Source organism: Erithacus rubecula (assembly GCF_903797595.1).
Source record: "Erithacus rubecula genome assembly, chromosome: 10".
In the NCBI taxonomy this organism is placed as follows: Eukaryota; Metazoa; Chordata; class Aves; order Passeriformes; family Muscicapidae; genus Erithacus; species Erithacus rubecula.
Genome location: NC_136662.1, coordinates 21,942,041 through 21,966,824, shown reverse-complemented (window position 1 = coordinate 21,966,824; position 24,784 = coordinate 21,942,041). Strand labels below are relative to the sequence as shown.

The 24,784-nt window shown below is 42.8% G+C and overlaps 2 protein-coding genes across 6 annotated transcripts in view; one reads left to right on the top strand and one right to left on the bottom strand.

The window, feature by feature from the left end:
* The window catches only part of CC2D1B (coiled-coil and C2 domain containing 1B), a 27,800-nt gene extending 5,425 nt beyond the window's left edge, over positions 1–22,375 (top strand). For 3 of the 4 annotated variants that reach the window (XM_079313866.1, XM_079313868.1, XM_079313867.1), the window contains 22 exons: positions 890–1,002; positions 1,752–1,871; positions 2,975–3,112; positions 5,010–5,265; positions 5,746–5,870; positions 6,010–6,085; positions 7,208–7,318; positions 7,644–7,774; positions 8,053–8,125; positions 10,216–10,328; positions 11,111–11,279; positions 12,461–12,633; positions 12,737–12,862; positions 13,360–13,418; positions 13,576–13,692; positions 14,168–14,241; positions 14,860–14,918; positions 16,671–16,722; positions 17,118–17,217; positions 19,968–20,058; positions 20,369–20,499; positions 21,246–22,375. In XM_079313866.1, the coding sequence (XP_079169992.1) occupies positions 890–1,002; positions 1,752–1,871; positions 2,975–3,112; positions 5,010–5,265; positions 5,746–5,870; positions 6,010–6,085; positions 7,208–7,318; positions 7,644–7,774; positions 8,053–8,125; positions 10,216–10,328; positions 11,111–11,279; positions 12,461–12,633; positions 12,737–12,862; positions 13,360–13,418; positions 13,576–13,692; positions 14,168–14,241; positions 14,860–14,918; positions 16,671–16,722; positions 17,118–17,217; positions 19,968–20,058; positions 20,369–20,488 (2,396 nt within the window). In that variant the 3' untranslated portion in view covers positions 20,489–20,499; positions 21,246–22,375. The remainder of the gene's footprint in view (positions 1–889; positions 1,003–1,751; positions 1,872–2,974; positions 3,113–5,009; positions 5,266–5,745; positions 5,871–6,009; positions 6,086–7,207; positions 7,319–7,643; positions 7,775–8,052; positions 8,126–10,215; positions 10,329–11,110; positions 11,280–12,460; positions 12,634–12,736; positions 12,863–13,359; positions 13,419–13,575; positions 13,693–14,167; positions 14,242–14,859; positions 14,919–16,670; positions 16,723–17,117; positions 17,218–19,967; positions 20,059–20,368; positions 20,500–21,245) is intronic. The other variant, XR_013775293.1, reaches the window with a different exon arrangement.
* The window catches only part of ZFYVE9 (zinc finger FYVE-type containing 9), a 56,960-nt gene continuing 54,484 nt past the window's right edge, over positions 22,309–24,784 (bottom strand). For both annotated transcript variants that reach the window (XM_079313864.1, XM_079313863.1), the window contains exon 19: positions 22,309–24,784. In XM_079313864.1, the coding sequence (XP_079169990.1) occupies positions 24,623–24,784 (162 nt within the window). In that variant the 3' untranslated portion in view covers positions 22,309–24,622.

Here is a 24,784-nt window from a genome sequence, read left to right as displayed (position 1 = left end):
TGTGTTTGAAATTGTGGCCTCATCTTGCTGCACAGGATTAGAGCTGAAAAACCATCTGAGGAAGCTTGATTAGATTTTTTTTTTTTTGTCCTTCCTGCAGTTTTCTGCACAGCCAGTTGCCTTTGCATATGGCCTCCAGTCTGAGTTTTGCTAAGAGTCAAATTTAGGAGCAATGTGTTTGATAGAAATACTGAAGCACTGATGGGGTGAATTAGATTATTTGAACAAAAACAGGTTTGTACCTGGGTTAATTTTCAGCTGATTCAGCAAATGCAGGGAGTGAATGGGATCCATTTAAATTGACTGTAAAGCTCTGGATCTACAGATCCTGGAGATCTGTATTTTCTGCAGCTTTTACTGCCACTGGTGAGTCACAGTCATGTGTCTGCATAGGGAAGTATCAGAGGCGTTTACGTGGACAGTTGGGATTTGTGGGCAAACAACCTCACCTTTGAGAGCGTGTGGAGGAAGTTGATAGTTTAGAAGATGTGGTTGGCACAGGATGAAGCACAGATGAGAACTCAGCAATGAGGGGTTAAGTAGAGTTTTCAGGATGAAGACCTGAAGCAAAATTGCAAAATGAAGGAGCCAAGAAAAAATTGGAAAAGGCTGAATCTCATCATCACGAGACAACAGTGCAGAAAATGTGCAAGTGTCTTATTGCCTGCCTTGACTGTGATAACAGAAACACCAGTGCTGCTTTTCCTGGGTGCTCACTTCCCAGTCTTTGCCCTTTATCCATCAATACACTCTCAGTTACCAACAGCACTGTGCAATAAAGGGGCACGAGAGGGGAGGTCTTTCAGCTGGAAGCAGCTCCTTCAGGATTTATACCAGTGACTGCATAACTGTTTATGGCTTTATGGCTCCTTGGGATTTCCTTTTGCAGCTCCTCTGCCCATGGATCATATTGAAAAGATGGCTGCAGAGTGTATGAAGGATCTGAATGAAGATGAAGAGGAAGATGCAGATGATGACTTGGAGAAAGATACAGACCTGTTGGTATGCATAACTGTCATCAAAGAGTTTTACTATAGGTTATTTTTTTTAACAGGACTGCATTTAGCAAAAATGTCTGTTAACTTTGTGGTGAGAAGCTAAAATATTGCAAAAGCACCATTAGATGCAAGTCTTTGCAGGATCCATCCTCCTGCACAGCAGAGTAAGGGAGTTTCCTAACATTTATGTGTGGGGGCTTAGACAATTGAGGGAAGAGCAGGAGTCCCATTCCATGTCAGCTGATGAAAGACTGCCAGGGACAGACATCCTCAAGAGTGATGTCTGCCACCATTTTGCTACTGCTTCAAGTAGTGCTTGGTCTGAGAGAACACCTCAGGAAAGTCTTTTTTGTTTCAGTGACTCATCTAACTGGCAGGGTTTAGGGAAGGAGTGTTAAGCAGTGGTTTTGACTGCCATTGCTAGTAGAGGCTTTTTGGAAATTTGAAATTTAGGTTTGCATAATCTTTGTGAAAGTATTTCTCTGAACTTCTCCAGCTTTCAGATCTCCAGTCACAAATTTGTGTGGTGATCCTGGGGCTGTAGTGTGGCTTTTCAGTGGTATCTGGAACCAGTTTAAATTAATAATTTAAAAAAAACTGATTAAGACTGGAATAGAAGATCTTCAGACTCTTCACTTGGGTTCAAGACCCATCCAAAGCTTTTGACACTTTAGACTTGATTTTATTTTTGCCTTTTGAGGACAGAGAAGATTTTGAGGAAAAACCTTTTGTTGGCTCTTACTTTTACCTTAGGCAGAGTTGCAAGAAGTTCTGAGAGAAGAAGGTGAGACAGGAAGCTGTGAGGATGAAATGACACCAACAGAGCCATCTCCATCTGAAGCAGAAGATGAATTACCTGAACTGCAATCACAGGTAGGAATGAGCTTTGTGTTTCTGGCAATTTTGCTGAATCAGTGTTGTCACGTGGCTTGTATGAGGGTCATTATTAAGAATCTAGGGAGGTTTTGTGTTCCAAAGAGGAAAAAACTACACTATTGCTGTTTCCTCTGAGGAAACCAGTGCTGTGTGAGTGCAGGTGATGCTTTTGCATTGTTTCAAGGATGAGTTCTGATGTTAGCATAGAATTAAAGAGGTAAACAATTGGTCAGGTATGTCTTGTCCCTCATTATACATAGGAGTATACAGACTGCAGTGCAGGCTTCCAGAGTTTATATCTTCTCTCTAAGAGTATTGAGCAGTGTGCTGAAGTTGTGAGACATGTTATAATCGGCACCTCTGACACAATTTTGGATTTTTTCACAGTACCATTATCTGTCTCAGCTTAATTTGTCAGTACTCATGCAGTCAAATCCTTTATTCAGTCACTGCATGTTTCTGTTGTGTGCCACAGATTCCAGTGCCTTGAACATTGGGCCCATTAGTAATTGGGATTGAGAGGGTTTATATAGAGATAATGGTAATAATTACATCAGGAGCCATCTGCAGGGTCTCTGTGGCTGTGGAGAGTTTGCAAGTAACTACTCATGACTTTGCTTAGGCTGCTTTTGTCACTGAACTAATTCCAGGCTGTGGGAGGAGGAAAAAGAGCTCTTGTTGTAAAACCAGGTTGAAGCCCAGAAGGGAGCAAACTAGCAGGGTTTAAAAATAAGAAAAGAATAAGTCAAGATTTGTGCCAAAATACCTCTTCACACCCTCTGTTGTGTGGGGTTTGAGAGACTTCAGTGTTCTCCTCACCTACTCACCGACCACATGGCTCCAATTACCCTGTGAGTGAGAGTTTCCTAAGTCTCTCCACCCATTCTTCTCAGAGAGGCTTTTGAGAGAGCCCAGAGGTGGCTGCAGGGACCGTTAGTGCAGCACAAACACTGCTCTGTTTTAGGGGCTGTTCCTGCCTGCACTCAACTCACAGCCCTGTGTGTGTGTAGAAGAGGAGTGTTTGTTTTTCAGTGCGGTGGGAAAACTCGTCTAGCTGGATGAAATAAGTTTTCTTGATTTGTTTTATTATTTTTTCTGAGACCTCCTCACTTCCTGCTGTTACCAGTGAGCTGCAGCAGAGGCTGGAGGGGAGAATTGCTGACTACAGGACTGCGATTTCTAATGCCAAGGCATCGGGGGAGAGCGCCAAAATCCGGCGCTACGAGAGAGGCCTGAAGGTGAGTTGGGGTCAGCAGGCTGTGAGTGAGGGTGAGGCAAAGTCAGCTCTCTGAAGTGTGCTCTTCCCGGCTGTGTGTGTGTTGGCAGGGGAGGGAAATCTTCATGTGCTGCCTGGTGTTACTTTGTAAACATTTGTTGTTACTGACTACCCACCTGATGAAGCAAACACACAGATAAGGGGTGGCTTTGCTTCCTTTTGTGTGTCAGCTTTGTTTCTGTTGAGTTGGTAGCTGGAGACAGGGTTTGTGACACATGCTGAAATTAAACGCACCAGCCTGGAACTATATTTTACCTGTGGTGAGTGCTCAGTGTTACCTTAGAGCAAGGTTTAGGAGTTGCCCTAGCACATACACCTTGCTGCCTTCCCTTAGGTACTAATCTTCCACTCACTTCTGTCAGACAATGGGAGGTGCTACCTTTCCCCAAGTGTGTTGGCTGTGCTTGAAAAGGAATAGAGCAGGATTTTTGATGAAGGCAATTAAGAACTGCAGCAAAGAGCAGTCTCTCCAGCCTCTCGTGGTTCCAGGCAGGTGGCGTGCTTGCAGTGAGCTGCAGTGCTTGTTTACTGCTGGGCAGGACCTTTCTCTCCCCGCTGCTTTCAGCAGCTCTCCTGCATCACCTCAGGCAGCAGCAGAGCTGTACAGCTCAGGGCTGTGCACTGGGGCAGGATGTAATGGCTCACTGGCTACCAGGTCTCTTGGGGTACAAAGGGATTGAGGCCAAACTCGGGGAAGGGAAAGCACCAGAGAGACGTCTCTGTGTGTCCACTGACTGGCAGCTCTGACAGGAATGTACACAAAACCACCTGGTCTTTCTGAGAGCCAGAGGGATGGACAAACCAGCTATTCCATCCACTAATGAGCTTAGTGCACTGTGCTACTTCCTTCATTCTTCAGGGCAGGGAGTTTCCCTGTGCCCGAGTAGTGTAACTGAGGATAATAGACCAGATCTCACTTCACAGCTACTTAATTAGCAAAATTGCATGTCAACAAATGGTATGGAGTTCTGTCTTGTATGTAGTTCTTGGAACTGTGAACTTTAGTCTCAGTCTGTCACCCCCATGTGGAGAAGAGGGAGCTGCCTATGGGTTGCTGGGCTGAACTCCAGTGTCATATGCAGTAATTTCAAAGTATCTGTGCCACTGCTGCTCAATAGGTTAGACAATGCCATGGCTAAAAAAATAGCAGTGATTCTGGCACTGATGAGATTTTGTTGTCTTTCTGTGCATCCATTTCAGTTTTTTTGGAAGATGAAAGAAGTAAAACTTTTGTTTTGGCTTGAAGTACATGGTGGTCTTTTGTCTGAACCTCAAATTAAGTTTAAAAAATAAAAATATTGAGGAAGGTAATATTTGGGGTGGAGGAAGGGTTTTAAAAAACTGAGCAGCAGTTAACCCAAGTTAGAGATGGTGAGAGCTCCTTACCATAGGTGGTGAACTGAAGCTCCATTTCCTTTAGTATTTAATGGCTTTTCTCATTGCATTAAATAGGTTTGCAGACCCCTTCCTTCCCTGGATCCATGTAGATGTTTCAGAATAGCATATTTTATTATATTTTAAAGATGTGCAAAATCCATCTACAGTTGGTATTAGTGGATTCCTTGGTCACTTTCTGTGAGGAAGCTGAGTGGATCACATCAGCTCTCCAATAATTCTGGGTGCTGAGGTACCTGCAATTACCTGCTTTGGATAACAAGGCCTTTGCACTGTATTATTTTGGTACCTTTCACTGGCACTGAAGTTCTGCTTGCAGAAAAATGGGGAGCTGAAGGGCAGCAGTCTGTGGTGGTGTGTGTGACAGCCTGTCATGTAAGGGATTAATTTGTCTTTTAATTGTTTGATGCTAGTAACAAGTTAGATGAAAATGCCTGTTGACTCTGTTGTTCTTTCCATGCCAGACACTGGAATCCATGCTGGCTGCAGTGAAGAAAGGCAAAAAAATCAGTGAGGAAGAAATGCCACCTCCTGTTGCAACAGGGAAGAGTTCTTCTTCTGTACCTCAAGACATGGGAGTGGAGCTGGAGAATTCAGGAGATTCATCAGAGAATAAAGCTGAGTCTGCTGCAGATGGTGAGCAGAAGGCTTCTCCTGAGGCAAGGGAGCATTTGGAATCAGAATCTCTGCAAGGTCGTGCTGATGCTGCTGTGGAAGCAGGTACTGTGATCTGAGAGAAGCATTTGCAACCCTAGTGTAATGTTGCCTGTTCCCTGATGTTTGTGTTGTGTGCAGCAAAGCACTGCTTATATTGGAACTTCCCTGCTGAATGTCTCAGAGTTGTCCATGGAATGCTGAGTTTCTGGCAGTGTAATCAGTAATTGTTTCAGTCTTCTGTGCTCTGGATTAGTATCCTTAATTTCTCATATGCCTCAGTTTCTCCATTATTTGACATGTGGAATTCCAACCTTTAAAGAGTTTTGGCATATTGACTTAAATACTTAATATTTTTTCTTTAAATTGGGAAAAGTGGAATTGTTAGGTAGGATTTCTGGAGAATGGAGGAGAAAGGCTATATGTAAGATGGCTGTTGTAACTTAGAGGAGAAGGAGACCGATGTGGGTTTGCATAGATGGGTGTAGCAAGGGATGCAAATCTTGCATGCTCTCTGTCAGGCTCAGCATTGTTTCATTCTCCCAGATCCCCAGTGCAGCAGCACACGAGCAATCCTGCTTATGAGGCAGAAGGAGTATAAATTAGCAGCTCTAAAGGCCAAGCAGCAAGGAGACCTGGAGAAGGCAAAGGAATACATGAGGGCAGGCAAGGTATGCACTCAAGAAATGCTAAACTCTGACCATACCCTGTGCTGTACCCACATGCATGAAGTGTCACATACTTATTGTGGCAGCTGTCAAGCCTTAGACAGACCAGAATAAATCATCTGTTTTGTTTTTTCTGTATTAGAAGTTTAATGTAGTGTTGGAAGCTTTGGACAATGGGCAGCCTATAGACCTCGAGAATATGCCTCCATCTCCTCAGGGTAAGGCTTCTCTTCAGGAAACCTTTTCAGAAGTCTCTCTCTGCTGTAATGGAATGATTCTGCATTTAATTGCAAAACTATTAAAAGAACTGAGGATGGTTTAGGACTGAGGCTCACTGCATGTTCAGTCTATTCAAGACCAATGAAGAGAAATGAGATATCATTACTTATATTGCAGTTATTCTCTGTGAATTACAAGTTCAACCAAGTATTGATGTTTGATACTCTGGGTTTTATAAGTGTAGATAATGGCAGCCAGTATTTCAAGTAGAAGGCAAAGAAGCATAATGGCATATTCTTAAAATTTACTGTAATATTTGATGGCTTTACATGCTTCGACTAAAGCTCGTAACGTTTAGGTTAACAAACAGTTTGCAGTACACTCAAGTCTGATTTTTAAAGCAAGTTATCAATATTAAAGGCACCTGAGTCCTGGTGAGAGAATTTGGTGGTTTTTTAAGTAGATGCAGTATCCCCACCAATAATTAATATTTGGTCTGTCCAGCCCAGTGTTTTAAGCATCTTACATTAGCAGATTATTTTATTCTAAGACAGTAAATGACAGATTATTTCAGTAAATCATGAGATTCATGACCTAAGTTACTGATCACTAAATGGCATTGCAGAGGAGCTTCACCCAGGGCATCACCTTGCCTTAAAAAGTGCAAGATTCTTGCAGCAAATAATCTTGTAGTGTTGTTATACAATAGCAGAAACTGGAGTTTCTGAATAGATTATATGAGTTTCTTCCCTTTTCCAGCACATCTTTTGTTACAAATATTTTAGTCAATTAGCAGACTTGTTCACTCTTTCCATCTGCCAAGATACCAAGTGATATTTTGGGGAGAGAATTCTTAGAATACTTGAACTACTTTTACGGGTTTTTTTTCCCCCTCAAGCAGCCCTAACCAAAATTAAATCAGCATTTGAGATTTTCTCTTATACAGCATGTTCTGTGGATAATGGGAACCTTAGACTTAGCTAGCCATGGAGATATTGTTTGGAAACCAAAAAGCATTCAGGAAGATGATGTGATCAAATTGATGGTATTCTGAGTGACATGCAGCAGTAATTGCTGTGTATGGAACATGCTGTGAAACTTCTGCTTTCCCTGCTTTGCAGATCTTGAAAGCTTAGGACGTGTACAAGATGCATCCAAGGAAAAAGTACCACCTCAGGGGGGAAGTTCCCAGGGTCTTGCAACACCTGAGCCTCAGACCCAAGAAGCTTCAGGTAGGACTTCTGCATTTCTCTAGTAAGTTATGGAAACAGCCCAGCTGGGAAGCACTTTAAGGTCTGACCTCTCCCACTGAAGTGCAGCAGGACTGAGTAAACCTGGCTAATGTTCATGAGTATTGTTTGCTGCTGATTCAATCTACTTTTGTTCTGGATCAGTGATGGAAGTAAAAGTTAATAAACTTTCTTTATAAACGGCAGTGTTCATAGTGATACTTTCCAGTAGTGTTCTCTGACAAAGGTGAGGAAGAGGAGGAGAAAGGCAGCCTGTGTGTTCTGAAATCTTTATGATGTGGCATTTAATTGTCTGTGTGGTTTGCAGAGGCCCTGCAGCAGCCCAGGACAGTGCTGGAGGCGTTGCAGCAGCGGCTGGAGAAGTACAGGGCAGCAGCAGCTCAGGCTAAAGCCAGCGGGGACGATCGGAAGGGCAGGATGCACGACAGGATAGCCAAGGTAAAATTAAAGTGTGGCTCTTTGCATCCAGCAAAGCCATTTGAATCAGTTCTCTTGCTGAAGACTTTTTCAAGGCTAAAATAATTTGTGTATTGTCTGCCTGTTTGAAAAGAGGTCCAGTGGGGAAGCTGGAAAGCATTCGGAGGAAGAAATAGCGACAATGCACATATTGTAGTAAAATACTGAGTCTTGTACAGTGTTTATGCTGGTTAGATACAGATGATTGCTATTTCACAGTCAGCTCTGTTTTATGTCTTACTGAGTGCCTTTGATTGCAGCAATACCAGGATGCCATAAGAGCCCATAAGGCAGGGAGAAAAGTGAATTTTTCTGAGCTACCTGTTCCTCCTGGTAAGTGTGAATATAAAATGTCCTAATCACCAAAATTTTTTACACCTGCTAAGCTCCAAAGGGGATATACAGATACTGCCTGCTCCTCCTGTGGAACAGCTCCTCAGTGTTTTCTCAGTGAGTAGCTGGCCTTGCTGTTTGATGGTATTGTGAAATTTTTTATTAATATTCTCCCAAACGCTGAGCCTAGTGAATATTCCTGCATATTGATCACCTGTTTAACAGTATGGGAAGTTAAAACTGGTACTATTTGAAAAGTTCAACAACTTCACCATTGGCAGGTGCTAAAAATGTTACTTATCTATCCTCTGTGTCAGCCCTCCTAGAGGAGGGACTAAATTTGGGTTATATTAGCTTCTTAGTTTTGCTGGAAAGACGTTTTTAAAAGTGAAAAATTTTCCCAATGTTCCCCATTCTGCTAAATCCTATCCGGAGCCTCAGAATTTGATTATCTAATGAATATCTCTTTGTAACACCTTGTAACATCAAATCAGTATTGCAGCTCTCCTGGCTGCAATATGCAGAGATGAAGCAAATCATGTCCGTGGTCACACTGAGACAGTGGCAGAGGCAGCAGCTGAGCCTGTTCCTTGAGACACTGTCCCCTGTTTATCTTCTTCAGAACACTGAGTGCTGTATCTGGAAAAGTTTGGGCAAGGTCATCTGTGATGCTCTGCCTCTCATTTGCATGATACGGTTTCTCCCCTAGGAAACATCTTTCCTATTATCTTGAGCCTGATGTGTTCTTCTAAAGGATACACTCAGCACTGCAAAGCAGTGCCTGGATTTTTTTAAGTTAGAGGACAGAGATGGACCTTGTGGTGTTTTTGTCACTCTCAAATGTGGCAGTGGCAGGCACAGCAGTGGGAGTAGAGTAGGCACTGTCAGTTCATGTGTGGCTTTGAAAGTTTCCTGCTTTGAAGCTGTCCCTGAAAGGCAGTTTAGCATCCCTTCTTCCAGAACATGATCCCTTTCTGGTAAATACCAGTGTCTGTAGGAGAGAGGTATTCCATATTTATACCTCTGGAAATACAGAGAGCTGCTCAGTATCCTTGCACATCAGCTGTGTGTTTTTCAGCCATCATTTAGAGGCTGTGTGATTTACATTGAAGACAGCTATCAGGCAGTCACTGAAACCACCAGTGAATTATCCTGGGATGGCAGTGCCCTTCATGACATCTGGCTGGTGACAAATACCAGCCTTGGACTCCCTGGAAACAGAAATGCTGCTGAGGAATGGATCAAATGTCACACAGGGCAGGATTCTCTGTTCTGCCTGCCTGAGTACCTTGTATTTGTGCTCTAGCAGCCATCTCTAGCTTTAGAAGCAGTTTAGTCCCTGTTTCTTAGCACTTCTCATGAGACTGGGAGCAAGAATACTTGCTATATATTAAATGAGAGAAGTAATTTAATATATAGCAAGTATATATACAGACATTTTATTGTAGTGGCTCTGGGTCTCTGTTCTCTGAAGCTGATACTAAAGAGAGTTTTATCTTCCATCATCAAGCCTTCCTTCCATCCTTAAAAGGATAACAAAAGAATGGAGAGCATTACTCTTCATACACTTCTCATTTAATTCTTCTGATTCTGCCTTATTTTGCTACCTCTGCATTGCAGTATCTTCTCAGCAGAGGCTGAGTGTGTGATAGCCCAGCTGTCAGCAGTGGATTGTTTATTGCTCTGGGGGTAGCACTGATATTCTGCTGGACTATGTGTCTGCTAAAGTCAGGCAGCAGTGAGAGGGGAAAAAATAAGACTAAATTCTCTGCTAGTTCTGGGTGCATCCCTACTACTCAAGTCTTGAGGTTGTGAGATTGCTTGGCTCAGCTTGGAAACCTGCTCAGTTATTGCATCATTTTACTGTCATCCACTTAAGCTGGGTATCTGAAAGATCTGATCTTAAGAGCACCACTCAGACTTAATCTAGCAAGGCTTTTTGGCCTTTGCCTCAATCTAGTTAGACTAAATTCTAAAGTACATTAGACAAAAGGTATTTGCATAGAAACAGCTTTACAGTAAACAAGTAATATGGACGACATACCATGGGGCTTATGCAGCTCTCTCTTCTGTTTTCCTTCCCTTCACAGGATTTCCCCCTCTTCCTGGTGTTGCAGCAACAGATGGTGGCAGCACAATCGCTGCTGTCCTGGAGAATGCCAGCAAGCTGGCAAACATGGAGGAGAATGATGAAGAGGAGGAGGTTAGTGTTGCCTGGTAGGATGTGTAAGAATTTGATTGCCATCTCTTGTGGCATGCAGAGATGAGGCCGTTGGATTTCCAGGAAAGGGTACTCAGGTGAAATATATTTCCCAAAAGTCTGAGGAGTACAGGATCTCAGTAGTAATTTCAGTTTCCTTTATAGAATAGGGGGACAGATATTATTACAGTCAGTACCTACAGAGTCTCTGAGAGCAGGGTTTGGTTCTTTCATAGCTGTCTTCCATGTAGATTTTATTTTCAAAGTGAACACTTGAGATCCTCACCACTCCTTTATATTGTTGTACAGTACTTAAATCTGTAGTTTTATCCTGTATCCCAGCAGTTTCCTATGTTTGTTCTTTCCTAGGATGTTCAGCACTTACTGCTTTTTGTCAGGCTGCACTAGCATTTAGACTTTGGTTTGATTTCTATCTCTCTCTGGATTTGGTTGCTGATAGATTGTTCTTTCTACTGGAGTAGCTTTTAATGGAGAGAATTCCTGGATGATTTCTTTTCTGTGTGTCTCTGCTTCCTTAAAAATCACTGCCTTGTTTAATGTTCCTTTTATTCCATCTATGGCTTGCATAGGCCAACTACCTGCTGGCCTGGCATGGCTCAAAAGCCTCCAGAAGTTAAAATTTGCTGTATAGAATGCAATGCTCTCCTCAGAAGGGATACCCAAAGGCTGATACAGTCATAACCATGTTGTTGATGCTTCAGATGGTGTCCTCAACCCTGGAATAGATTTTATGCATTTATGATGCAATTCTTTTTTTTTCCTAGAATGAACCTCTGCCCCAGGCCCCAGTTGCCAAGAAGCCAACTCAGGTTGTTAAGCCAACTCCAGTTCCATCTGCTGCAGCTCGGGAGAGCTCTCCTGAGCACCTGAAACGAGCTGCATCACCCTCCACCCTGGACAAGGCAGAATCAATGGATCACCTCCCTCCAGCTGGTAAGTGAAGGGATCACCATTCCCAGTGCTCCACATGCAATATTTGCTCTAGTTTGATGAAGACTTTATCATTATAATTTAGGTGTGAGCCTGTGAATGTGTGTCATAGATTTCCTCTGACAGGAGCCTCAATAAATGTGTGCTGGAGGGCAGATCCAGACCAGCCCATGCAGCTTCATTTCACAGAGGCAGCATGTATAATTATAAGGCTGATTAGGTTTTTAATTAATTTTGATGTAACAAGTGTATCGATTCATAATGTTTAACTCTGCTCACAGCTGAACTCTCCATATACTCTCATTAAAGGGGACAGGTTGCCAGTGTGAATTATTCATTGATGTGGTGGAGCTCCCTACATCAGAGATCTCTGCCTGCTGCTTCACCCAAGGATCTCAGGCTGGCAGTGCAGGCAGGACTTCATCAATCTCTACTCTTCCCTTGCTAAGGTCACTGAGCAGTGTGTGTACAAGATGCATTGTACAGATAGTAAGGGACAGCCACCACCTCACTGTGTGGTTTGGGCACACACAGGCAGTGCTCAGACTCCTTTCTGCCCTGGGTAGTTCCCTCAGGATGAAGTAGAACTGCCTGGCTGACTGATGCACTAACCTAGTACAATGTAAAGCAGTTTTATTGGTGTGGTTGTCCTTACTGCTTTGGCAAGGAAAGAAGAGACTCAAGCATTAATAAGCAACTAAGAGAACAATGGGCTACAAAAAGCAGAGGTGATATGTCTGAATGGGCCTGCACATTTGTTCTTTGTGGTTCTTTTCTGACAGATCAGAGGAGAGGAAGGAAATCACTCCAGAGGATACTTATAATATTTGCTGTTTCTTAGAAGTTAACATGGAGAGCTGAAAGTTTGGATTCAGCTTCTCCTTTAGACCAATCAGCTGTGCTGGAGTCTGTCTCAGGCCTGCTGATTGGGGGCTGTAATAACTCTTGTGACACTTGTGTAGTGCTGTGAGGTTTTTTTGATGAAGGATGCTGTTCTAGAAGGAAGCTTGTCTCTTTTTTTTTTTAGTGCTTGAAATTGGAAGTGCCCAAGAAACAGTTGAGTGCAGTAAGGAAATGTCCCAATTTGACATCTGTACTTTCACTGATCTTTTCCTGACTGTAAACCTTTGTCAGGGCATCAGCAGCATCAGATGAGTGAGTGTTTCTGTACAACTGTTTTTCAGTTAGAGAACAGCTGGAATTTCTGGAGAACAGGAAGAAGCAGTACCTGAAGGCAGCCATCAAAGCAAAGAGGGAAAACAACCTTGAACAGGCGAAGACGTATCTCAGAACAGCAAAGGGCCTTGACCTGAAGATTGAGCAGGCAAGATCTGGCAAAACCGTTGATATTTCCAAGGTTAGTAGGACTGTTAATGTTCTGCTTTGTTTCATATTTGTGGACATCTAAGTGCTTACTTTTCCCTGTTAGGGCTCTGAAATGTAGTGTTCTTGTGTTGCAGCTGCCATCGCCTCCTACAGATGATGAGGGTGATTTTATCTTTGTACACCATGAAGATGTCAGGCTGTCTCAGAAAGCAGATGAAGTTTATGCACAGCTTGTAAAATTGCTGAAGGACCAACATGAGGTGACCATTTGATGTTTATTAGAAACGTTATGGAGCTTCTTTTGTACATTTCTCTGGGGTTTATTAATATAATCCCATCATTGTTCCAGTGAGGTCTTTTGTTTTTTTCTTTTAAAATACTTTTGATATTGTATGTCCTAAAATGGAGAATTTTCAGAGTTGGATTCTATGACTAGTTGAAGCCAGAGTGTGTGCTTGTAGGCTTTGGACTAGCAAATTATCACTGTTAAATATGGGCACTCAAGTTTGAAAACAATACATGGGTGTTAAGACTAGACCTCATAGCTACAAATCAGGTGATTAAAAAGTAATAGGGAGAATGGCTTAAACAAATGCTGTGCTTTGGGCTTGAGGAATGGGGTGGTGAATATTCTTGAGTGACTCAGGAAAATGCCTGATTTTTATTAAATTAGGTTGTCATCAGCCTCAAAACTGTGCCAGTTATGAAGGTGTGTGTGAGGATCACTGAGTGATTCTGGTTTTGTTTGTGTTCACAGAGGTGTTTGCAGTATTCCAAGCAATTTATGCATCTGGGAAACGTAGCAGAAACAACTCGGTAAGAGCCAGTGCCTGCTCTCCATCATCCCCCAAAGCAGTTATTTCCTGTGTTTCCTGCATCTCCACATTGCTCTTAGCTCTGGCTGAGGGTTACTCTGTGCTCTATTTGATTTCTGTGGGTTTTTTACTGTTTTTTTTTTTTCCTTTTTCTGTAGGTTTGAGAAACTGGCACAAGGTTGTAAAAAGGATATGGAGATCCTACAGCTTGCACGAGCACAAGGAATGGATCCTCCAAGCCATCACTTTGAGGAAAGAACCTTTAAAATGATAAGGTGTGGAAAAACAAGATTTCCCAGGCAGACTGGAATGACTTTCCTGGTCTTTACCATTGTTTAGGGAATTCTGGGCTTCAGCAAACTTGGGTGGCATCCAGGATTAGGCTCAGTATTCCTGAAAGGATAATCTCAAATATTTAAAAACAAAGAAGTTGTTCTCTGACTTCTCTTGCTGATGCTTGTTTTCAGAATGCCTCCAGCCTCCCCTCTTATATTCTATTTCTTCAGCCATTCCTCCTTCTTCTGTTTTTCTCCCTCAATCCTGTTGCCTCCTGGGCTTTGTTCCTGGCCTCAGAGATATTTTTAGCTCTGTTTGTGCTTTTCCCTTGCTCTGCTGTATTTTGTGGAGATGATCTCTGTAGGAGTGCACTCCTGAAAAAGCTCTGACAAATAGCCATGGCATCCTCGTCTGGCAGTGGATCAGCTGACAGTGGGATAAATGTGCTTTTTTTTGTCTTTTCTCTTTTCACAGGATATTTTCTGATCTCAACAGCACAGAAATGCACCTTCTTATTGTCAGAGGGATAAACCTACCAGCCCCACCAGGTGTGTACTCAAAAGGGCTTGTGGGCTTTTTCCTCTGAGTAGGTAATGTAATGGGGAATGAATTTTCTCTATCTTGAAGGCCACTTTAGGAGCCAGCACTCATTAAAACAAAATTAGCACATTTTGGGCTCGTGTCCCGCCAAAACCTTTGAACAGTATTTTCTAAAAAACAGAGAGATGAATAAAGAGAATCTGGGTTCTGTCTGGACAGAGAGAAGAGCTTTACATTTTCCTGGATTCACTCATAACTGGCTCATAGTTAAGGTTTCATTTTTACCTCCTGTTTTGTTATGAGTGCCTGCCTAGGAATTGTACCACTTTGGTTTATTTTGATGTTTCAGTAGACAGGGTTTGGTCCTGCCAGTGTTACTGCTTTTAACCCCTTGCTCCTGGGAGCTTGTAAACCATGTGTGTCTTAGGACTAACATAGAAAATCCAGTTGGATGCCAACTTTCTGTGGCTTTTGGTTTGATGGATGGGTTTTTCAGTTGTCAAGAGGCAGGTCATGAATCCTACTGTAAAACAGTTGAGTGCTCTTGAGAATCCTGCTCAACATGACAGATGCAATGACAATGTCTGTACTGGCTGTTTGGATTGGCTGGTTGTTGTCTCACCCAGGTGTGTCACCAAGAGATTTGGATGCGTTTGTGAAGTTTGAATTTCAATACCCGAGTGCGGTGAGTGTGTCGTGGCTCTTCTGCCCCTCAGTCTGTCCCCCCTGCCACTGCATGAGCTTGTGAGGGCTCCAGGGAAAGGGAGAACACTTCTAGACATCCTGCCTGGATCTGCTTTTAAAGCAGATTTCTTTTTCTGAGAAACAGAGCTGCTGAGCGTGGTGGCTGCAGATTGAGCTTTGCACCTTTCTCTCGCTCTCCACACCTTACCCTTGTCAGGGTGGTGTCTGCAGGTTCTCTGTGTCAGCAGCACTCAGTGCTAAGCCATGCCCACCTCTGCCCCCTGAAGGCACAATCAGGCTCTTTCCAATGTTGGCAAAATGTGTCAAATTTCATTTCTTTCAGGGGTGCAAGCACACCGAACACCAGGGCACACAAAGTTATTGCTAAGGGCCACCTTAGACGTGGTCTCCCTAAATCCTCTTTCATCAAAAAACCAAGCTTTTAAAGGCATTGCATTTGAGCCTCTCTTAAAATTATAGAAATTGATTAAAAGGATTAATCTTTGTCATTAAATAAATGGTGATTTCATTAGCAGATGTATATATACACACACACCTGTAGAAAGGACTTGGGCCATGCAAGTTTTTCACCCTTACTAATTAGCACTTGTGTGTATGTGCATGTATGTATGTGTATGTATATAAAAATATGTGTACACATATGTATGACTTCTTTCCCTGGAATTCCCCAGTGTCATCCTGTTCCTCTCACCTTTAAAAGCAGTCTCTGGTCTGAAAAATATTCAAACTTTAGAGCTAGAAGGGCTTCTGAGGAGGAACTGACTGGTCTCTTACTGTCAGTAGAAGTCCTGGGGCTTTGCTGCTCTCTGTGTAGGGCAAAACCAGACCTTGCTCTTGCAGAACTAATGCTTAGCCATGGGAGAGTGCACAGCCTAGGTTTCTACCTCCCAATAAATTTTGCTGTAATTCCAGTAAAATTAATCCAGTTATCTGTGGGAAATTGGTGATGGTCAGACCAGGTTTGCATTTAGGTTTGAGTGACACGAGGCCTTAATGAAGGAGTAACTCAATTAGGGTGGCTGAAACCAGAACTGATCTGTATGAATAATTTTCTGGGGAATGAGTAAGAATCAGCATAGTTCCTTCTAATCTGTTTTCCTTTGTTTAAAGAAAAAACAGATCTTTACTCCTTAGCCAACAGTCAAATAAATATATCACCTTTCTTCTTTATAGCTGAAATCAGTTTTGCAAAGTAGCTGCAATAATTAGGCCACATTGTCCTTGTTCATTCCCCAGAGATTTAGTTTGTACTCCACTTTAGGTTAAAAGTTAATTCATTTTGGTGGCAGATTGATTGTCAGGGAAAATAATAGTAGGGCAATTCCCTGAATGATTTATGATGAATTCCTTGTGTAGCTTATTATTCCAGCTAATGCAGGAGGAACAGAATTACTGTGTCATGGAAGGTGCACACTTTGTCATGGAGTTTAACATCCCCGGTCAGGAACTTTATGATGATTGGATTGAATTGACTGTGACTGTGTAGCTTATCTATGGCTCTCATATTTAATGTAATGTTTTGGCTTATTCTTTCTCCAGTATTATCCATGCTACCACAGTGAAATCAAAGTATTTTAGTCGTGAATATACCATATCTTCTTATTTAGATGACCCCTGAAACCTTACATTTTTGGTGTGGGCATAAAATAGAGCTGGCAGTAAAAATGGTTACTTGTCTGTTTGCAAACAATACCTGACAGTTTTATGTAATGTCTGTCTCTTTTTTTGATAGGAACAACCTCAAAAGAGTAAAACATCTGTAATTAACAATAACAATTGTCCAGGTGAGTCCTTTTTTTCTGGAACAGTAGAAATAATGTTGCACCTTGGGAATCCCTGGACAGTACAGGCTGGTGCCAGACTGAGAACCAGGCCAGAGATCCTCCCACCACCTTTTTTCTTCTGTCTTAAGGAAGGGTTTGTTGGGGTGTGAAGTCCAGCTGCATTGGCTATTTCTTCCCCCTCATCCCAATATTGGTGGTAGCTATTATGTAATGAATTAAACCAGTATTAATTACATTATCCAAAACACCCCTTCCCAGTCATTCCAGCCTTACTGTGGCTGTGTAGACTTACACAGGAGCCAGACTTAGAAGAGCTCTGAGTGGGTGCATGGAATAGATCACTGCACACCATTTGACTCTCAGCTTTCTTCCCTTTTCCTTAATTTCACTCTCAGAGTACAACCAGCTGTTCAAGCTGAACATCAACCGCAACCACCGCGGCTTCCGACGCGCAGTTCGCTCCAAAGGAATCAAATTTGAAGTGTTTCACAAAGGGTGAGTCCACAGTTTGCTGCTCTGCTAACAACTGAAAAGAATGTTGGAGCTGAAGTTTAGGAAGCACAGTCTGTGTTGTCTGGTACTCATGTCTGAGAGCTTTCAAAATGTGCCTGAGCTCTGTAGCTTCCTCTGTGAGGGTGAAGGAGGACACAAATTTGGTGAAGTTGGTTCAGTTGAGGATGTGTGTGTGAAGGAGTTGGTGAGACTGAGAAAGCAGTGATTTACTTCAAATTGTGTTGATTCTTACCCAGTTTGGTTTCAGCCATCAGGACTAGAAAATTTAAATATTCTGTGAAATAATTCTGTAGAAAAATGAAGAAAAGCAGCCACAAGATATGAACAGCAGGAAAGCAGGTGACAAATGATGGCAGAACTGTAGTTATGTTTTTATACTTTCATTCATTGGCTCTTGCAATACTTCCTGAGCACTACTGGCATCTGCCTTGAGAGACACAGACTCCCCTCATCTCAGAGAGCAGGATCACAATTAATGTTAACAGTGTTCAGGGAGATCGTCCTCAGTCCAGGCTCATAACTGAGTTATTCAGAATAGGAGTGGCCTGTATTCCCTCATCCCTGGGATGGTTGTGATCCAGGACTGTAGTGGGATGCCAGATAACCTGATTTTTGTCTGGTGGCTCCTTGTCCTATATTCCTCTTTGCTATTACTGGGCCATGCAGAAATCATCCATAGATTTTCTGAGATGGTTTTTAAGTTGCAGATGTTTAAGTTTGTGACCCGAAGTCGTACTGCTTTACTTCAGATCATCAGATTGGCATCTCTGTTAAAGCAAAAGTTGATTTTCTTACTCTTTTTCTGTCAATCCTGCTCCACTGCTCTGTGTTAGAGATCTCCCCTCTTCTGCAGAACAGTGAAGTGTTTGTATTTGTTTAAAATGGGGTTTTTATCACCTTTTCCCAGCCATCTCCTTGGGAGAAAGGAGAGGATGAAGTGATCCAGGCTCTTTTCAAAAGACTGACTGCTCCCTGTATTTTCTGAGACTACAAATGAATACTTTCAGAAAGGCTTTTTTGGATGTTGTAGTTTTGGGGTCTCTGATAGTTATGTGACCATCTCCTAAGAATTATTTTTGCTCAGTGAGCAAAGGAGACTTGTTTCAGGTCACATATATTAAACTTCAGTTTAACAACACTTTAAAGTAAAAACTCAGCAATGTATTTTTCCAAAGGAAAAATCTCTTCTTGAGCCTCTCCTAAAAGCTTCCAAAGATGAAAGGGAATTTCCCCAGAGCTGTTTCTGAAGCCATAGCCTAGAGCAAATTCTTCACTGCAAGCCCCTGAAACTGAGCAGGGATGAACCAGTCTTTATTGTTTCTTGAGTTATAAAATGGAAAAATGCTTTTAAAAATTCAGCAAGAATTGCTGATTGTCTGAACTTTATGAGCAAAGAGTCCCACATGCTGCAGTACAATTACATAATCCTTCATTTTAAGGTGCTTGTGAAATGAAGGAAGTATTCCAACAAGTGAGCTAAGAAATTCTGAACTTCCCCTCAATGTTCCCCTCAATGAAGTGTGAGTCTGCTGTGGCCTCATTGATGGAGAGTCTCAGTCTCCTGTTGCCACCAATGATGTGATCTTGAGGCTCCATTAACAATCTTTGTTTCCATTGCATATGTCAAGTCTTGCTTGATAATACCTTAGTATCTCTTAATGGTAATAGGAAGAAGGGTGGATGTTTTGGGGGATGGGTTTTTTATGTTTGTTGGTTTGGTTGCTTGTTTTTTTTCTGAAATAGAATGGGTAAAAAAGGAAGCTTCTGAAATCTTGGAAAATTTCCAAGTAAACACAGCAGGTGTGGCCAAATTATCTTTTTTGACTCAACTCTAGAGTTTAGTTGTTTATCAAACCTTTTAGTGACTGGTTCAGGGAGATGCTTGGATGCAGGCAAAGAAATGCTGTGCTTTGAACTGAACAGTTTTGTGGAATTAGGGTGGTTTAGAATTAATTTTTTATCTTTTGGAGGAGCTTGTCTGAATAAGAGTTTTAACACCTGTGTCTGTTCAGGTAAGGATTGACTTGTTGCTGATTAGACTGTTCAACAGAAGTGACTACAGCAAGGAGAAGTTGCTTGTTTTCCTTGCAGGATAAAAATGCTTCTGTGTTTTAGTACAGCAGACTGGAAATTCTAAAATTACAGTTTTTGACTGTTAAAACTACCAATATGTAGGTGAATCAAAACAATAGCTGGAATGTTCTTATTTACTGAAATTGTTTTGATTTACCAAGATGAAACAGAATGATTCATATGACTTTTTCCTGAAAGTAGTTTGCCAAAAGCAGCAGGTGCCTGTGAAATGTTTGTTTTGCTGGGAGATACAGCTTCCTTGGGAATTCCTTCAGCCTGTTGTGTTAAACAGCCCCAAGCAGAGGATGGCCCTGTCCTGGCTGCTGGGACCTCCTTCCCTGTCACCCTGCGCAGAGACAGAAGCTGCTGCCACTCCAGTTGCTGATTTAGTTGATTGTTTTTCTTTGCTGCTGAAGATGTCCTCATCTTTACCTTGGTTGCAAAAGAACAATTAACAAATGAGTACTTTCTTATCTTGTTCCTTGCAGTCTGGTTTTTAAGGGTCTGCCTCTGGCATTGTGGTGTGCAGGGTGCCAGGAGCATGTCCTGACCAGCCCTCTGAATGTAGGGATGGAGCAAACAGTGATGACCTGTGGGCTTGTTTTCTCTTTCAGTCAGAACATTCTGACTACCCTTACCCCTTCACTTCTTTGGCACAGGTCCTTTTTCAGAAGTGACAAACACGTGGGGACAGCACACTTGAAGCTGGACAAGCTGGAATCAGAATGTGAAGTTAGAGAGATTATTGAGGTACGTTCTTGTGATGTGTTCTGCTTAGTATTTAAACCCAAAGGAAATGAGTGTTTGGATCACATAAAGGTGTGAGTGCAGTTGAGTTTTGTATTAGGTGAATTTGAAAACCTGCCTGGGTTGGGGGGAGCTGCTCTGCTGAGTTGCAGTCCAAGGAAATGCTTGGCTGTGACACTCCCAGCACTGCAGTCACCTGCAGGGATCTCTGTCACCCTCAGGCCATGGGTGTCACAGTTGCCTGAGGCTCTGTAGTTTTAACATCATAAATCCCTATTTGTCCTAACTGCTCTTCTTTTTGTGGTTATTTCAGATTTTTGATGGCAGAAAGCCCACTGGAGGGAAACTGGAGGTAAAAGTGAGACTCAGGGAGCCCCTCAGTGGTCAAGATCTTCAAACAGTTACAGAGAATTGGCTGGTCCTTGAACGTTAGGTCTGTCCGAGGTATGAACGCTGCACCCAGAGGGGGTCTGGGCAGGACTTGACAGATAAATTCTGCTTGAATAATGTCTTTTGTTGGCATTGACCTAATTACACAGCTCTGGCTTCAGTACCATTCCTCTTTATATTTGTGGTGGGGAGTTGACATCATTTCATAAATGAGGTTACAGACTAATCATAATCACTGGAAATACAGGGACACTTCCTGGTGTCACCTTTACTAAGAATACTAGAAAATAAGTGATAAGTAATCCATCTTCCTTTGCTTGATATCTCCTGAAGCCTCTGTGCTCCATGTTCCTTAGCAAATGATTTGACTTTACATTTCTAAATGGCAGTTAAGCAAATATTTATCAGCTTCAGAGTGACCTCACCTGTTTGGAAGCAAATGAAGGCAAATGGTGTCAGATTGTAGAAATTGAGGTCTCATCTCGGTACAGGAGTCACCATTTGGGCACCAAAAGGCCTGTTTTAATGGTTTCCTCCCAGCCAAGGAGGTCAGGAGGTCCCATGAGCTCCAGTCAGGTGGAGGGACACGTTTGATGGCCATACCTGAAATAACAACTTGGCCTCGTCCCCAAGCATTTTCAATCACTGGAGCTTAATCATTTCGCTCCATTGATTTTTCTCGTTGACCATCCAGAACCTTGGTGTCAGCATTTTCCATATAATGTCTCCTTGAGGTGTGAACATTTGTTCTGTACTGCAGCAAGGAATTCTGATGGGTTTGTTTGTGTTGTTTTCCACAGATCCATGGGAATGTTGGAAGTCGTGGGCTGAGCGAAGGCAGGAAGATGCTGCTAAGCTGCAAGCACCAAAGATGTTAAACGAATGCACTACTGAACCTAATGTCTATTTTGATAACAGCCATAGTGCTTATTAATAACTCCAAGGCAAACAGGAGGCTCTGGGAATGCGCTGCTGCAGGGCTTGGCACCAGTCTACCCAAAATAGACAGAATTGCCTTAATGTGGGACTACTGATGTAGCACCAGGACGAATGTTACATTAACTATGCAGAGTGCTGTGAGAAGGGTTTAGCCCCTTAAAAATTCCCTGAGGTAGTGCCAGAGCTTTTTGGTTAAGTCACAGGTAAGACCTTTACCAGAATTCCTATTCCCAAGTGTCTGAGCAGCCAGCGTGGTTCAGTGAACAGTCTGCTACTGCTTTTTCTGTCCTCTCCTATCCAGGCCTATGTGGGTTGGGGGTCTTTTTTTGTTTTCTGAACCAGAAGAGAGCTCTAAGGCAGCAGTTTGGGGATGCCAGTCCCTCCTCTGTGCACACCCTTGAGGTTCCAAGGGCTGTCCCTTTCTGAAGGAAAGGCCCCAGGGCTCCTCAGCAGCTTGGTGTTTACAGACCTCTAGTTTTGTTCTGGCTCCCAGCTGTGTGCTGTGCTTGCTGCACTGCTTCTCCAGTGCAGAAGGGTACTGTGCCTTCATCCTTTATGGTGTTGGGGTTTTAATTTAAAAAAGAAAGACAAAAGTAGACTCTGCTGCTTCCCAAATGTTCCTTGTATTTTTACAAAAATAGTCTTTTACAATTCTTCCAGGCGAGGGGGAAAATAGTCTCACTTTGTCCTTTAAGAAAACTGGATCATTACTTATTTTCAGGAATGCTTTTTGATCAGCAGCATACAAGAAAGGGTACTAAATCTGCTTGTGTTTTTAAATCTCTGTGAGCTAACAGAAACCAGAGATCTCCAAGGGGAGGATGTGGCTGTGCCAGGGATGGGCAGGTTGGGAGACAGAACAGAGTCCAGACAGGTCAGGCAGCTCTGCCTCTGTCTTGCTGAGCAGATGAAGACAATACAGTGTTTAGTTTTTAATTTCAATAAATTTAATATACAAAACTACATGTTGAAAATAAAAATATAATATGCAGTTTTTTGCAGTGTTAACTAACTGAATTTTAAAAGTACATTTTTTTTCTAAACAAGTACTCATTTCTTAACAACATGGTAATTAAGGTCATTTCAAAGGCTATGGTTGAAGCAGACATGTCAGTCACCAGTTGATAGTGTTTTGCACAAACAGAATCCAAACCTAAAAGACTTCTGGGGCAAAGGAAAAGAAGATAAACATTTTTCACCTCTTTTACTGCATTATTAAGCATAACAATGCAACTAAAGTAACTGGAAAGCTGCTGCTGTGGCAAAGCTGGAGTGCAGGCTCTAGGAGGAAGATTATTACGAGTTTCTGGAATGCTCTTCCAGCTGTGGAACTGTGCCTACAGCGTGTCAGGCTGAGCTGTGTCCCAGAGTGTGCAAAACCAGGCTGCACAAGGGGGTCAAATGGCCTCAGTCCAGCACAGGCACCTCGGCAGGAGCAGGGGTGGGTCCCAGCTCCTGCTTTGGTAGCAGGAACCACTCAGTGAGCTGCTTTAAGTCACCCAACCCTCTCCCAAATGCCAGAGGTAAGGCTTCACTTGGATCTGACACCTTTTAAAGTGTGGTAGTGTGCTCCCTCTTGCTGGCCAGCTTTTGTTTATGGAGTTGGCCCCAGTTCCCTGGCCTGTCTTCTCCAAGGGCAGGGTGGTGCCAGCTGTGATTAGGAACACTGGATTTGTCATACTCTGTTTTTTGAAAAGTAGCAGCCATTTATTCCCAAGTGCACTCTGTGCAGACCCTGGGCTGCCTTTCTATAAAATGTATCACTGCATGCAATTACCTTTCCCCTGTCCAGCCAATGGTGTTGATTTGTTTAAAAACCAGAGCCTGAGTCTCACAGTGGCCAGGTACTTCCCTTTCTCTTTGCAAGGCCACTGGTGTTACTCTGTCACATCACAGGCCCTGCTGCTTCCCCCAGAATGGAGGGCATTAGAGAATGTCTGACACCACAAATGTTCACCATAAATTAGCACCTCTCTTCACAAATTAATTAGCTCTAGACAGGAGGAGAAACCTCCACCCCTTTTTCTGGGACGGACTCAAAAGACCTGCTTTGCATGACTGGCTAAACAAATCAAACCCCTTCTCCTGCTTACAGCTCTTGCCACTGGTTAGCAGCTTTCCATGGAGACAGTAAGAACATGGAACCACATTTCCTCTGGCTGATGCTCAATTTCAGCTTCTTAATGCCCTGGCAGACACGAGCAGCTGCTTTCCTTACCAAAGCCCTCTCAAGTGAGACCAAGAGCACTGGGCCAAGTGCACGTGTTCAGAACTGACCACAAAGCCTTTTTCAGCAGAACATGCAGGAACAGCCACTCTACACTGGTATCACAGGTAAGCTTGGACATGGGGCTGCAATATGAAGTGCAAGCTGGCTTGGGTTACATGACACTGGCATTACACTACAGCAAACAGCAGGGAGGGGACAGAGCTGCCCTGGGTGGGACTTGCCTCTAAAAAGCAGGACCTACTGGGGACAAGGAACAAGATGGAACTGCACTTTAGGGCTGATCTTTTCTCTGCTTCAGACAGATTTGTAAACAAAATACAGAATAGCAGAGTTGTTGTAGGATATTACAGAAACCTGCCCAAGTGACAGACTTTTGTGGTAAATAGAGGAGAAAAGGAAACTAGCCTATTCCACACACACAACTGCAGTTCAGTAACTTTCAGAGATGCCTGTCCTGCTCCTCTGGACACACAGACAAACAAGGTTATGGCTAGGGAATCCTTCCCTATCTCTCAAGGGCTTCTCCAAATGTATTTCAACCAATAATCTGGTCAAAATAATGTAAACGTTATTTTTAATGTCTACAGAATAACCACAAATGGCATGAGGATGAGGTCAGAATGGAGGTCTTGATTGTTGTTTCTTACATGTCCATCTACAGACAGTACAAGGTTGGAATTTCACTTTTTATTTGCGCCCCAGTGATCTTTGCACCCTTTGAGCGTTGAGAGTACATGACTGTAAGTCTTTAAACATGAGCATTTTCCTAAACAGTAACAGAAGTGGATTAGCTGCAAGGATAGCATAGCCATGTTGTAGTATAGAAGCTGCCCTGATCCTCTGGTTGTTGACAATGCATAGAAGATTTAGAATTATGGAATAACTGTCCCACCCCCCTCCCCCCCTTCCCCAATAGTGTTAACAAAAGCTTAATTTTCCAGTTTTAAAGTGCAAATGATTCAGATACAACTGCTGCTGGAACAGGTCTGAACAGAAAATGAAGTCCTCTTATGAGATGTTTTCCAGAATATAAAAGATGAGCTCCATTATGACTGGCCCCTCACTCAACTGACAGGCCCCTCCATGAATCACTGGCACTAAGGCACTGTCCAGGTCATTCATGTATTGAGAGGGCAGTGGCTGTCCATTGCTCCCAGCTTGATAACCAAC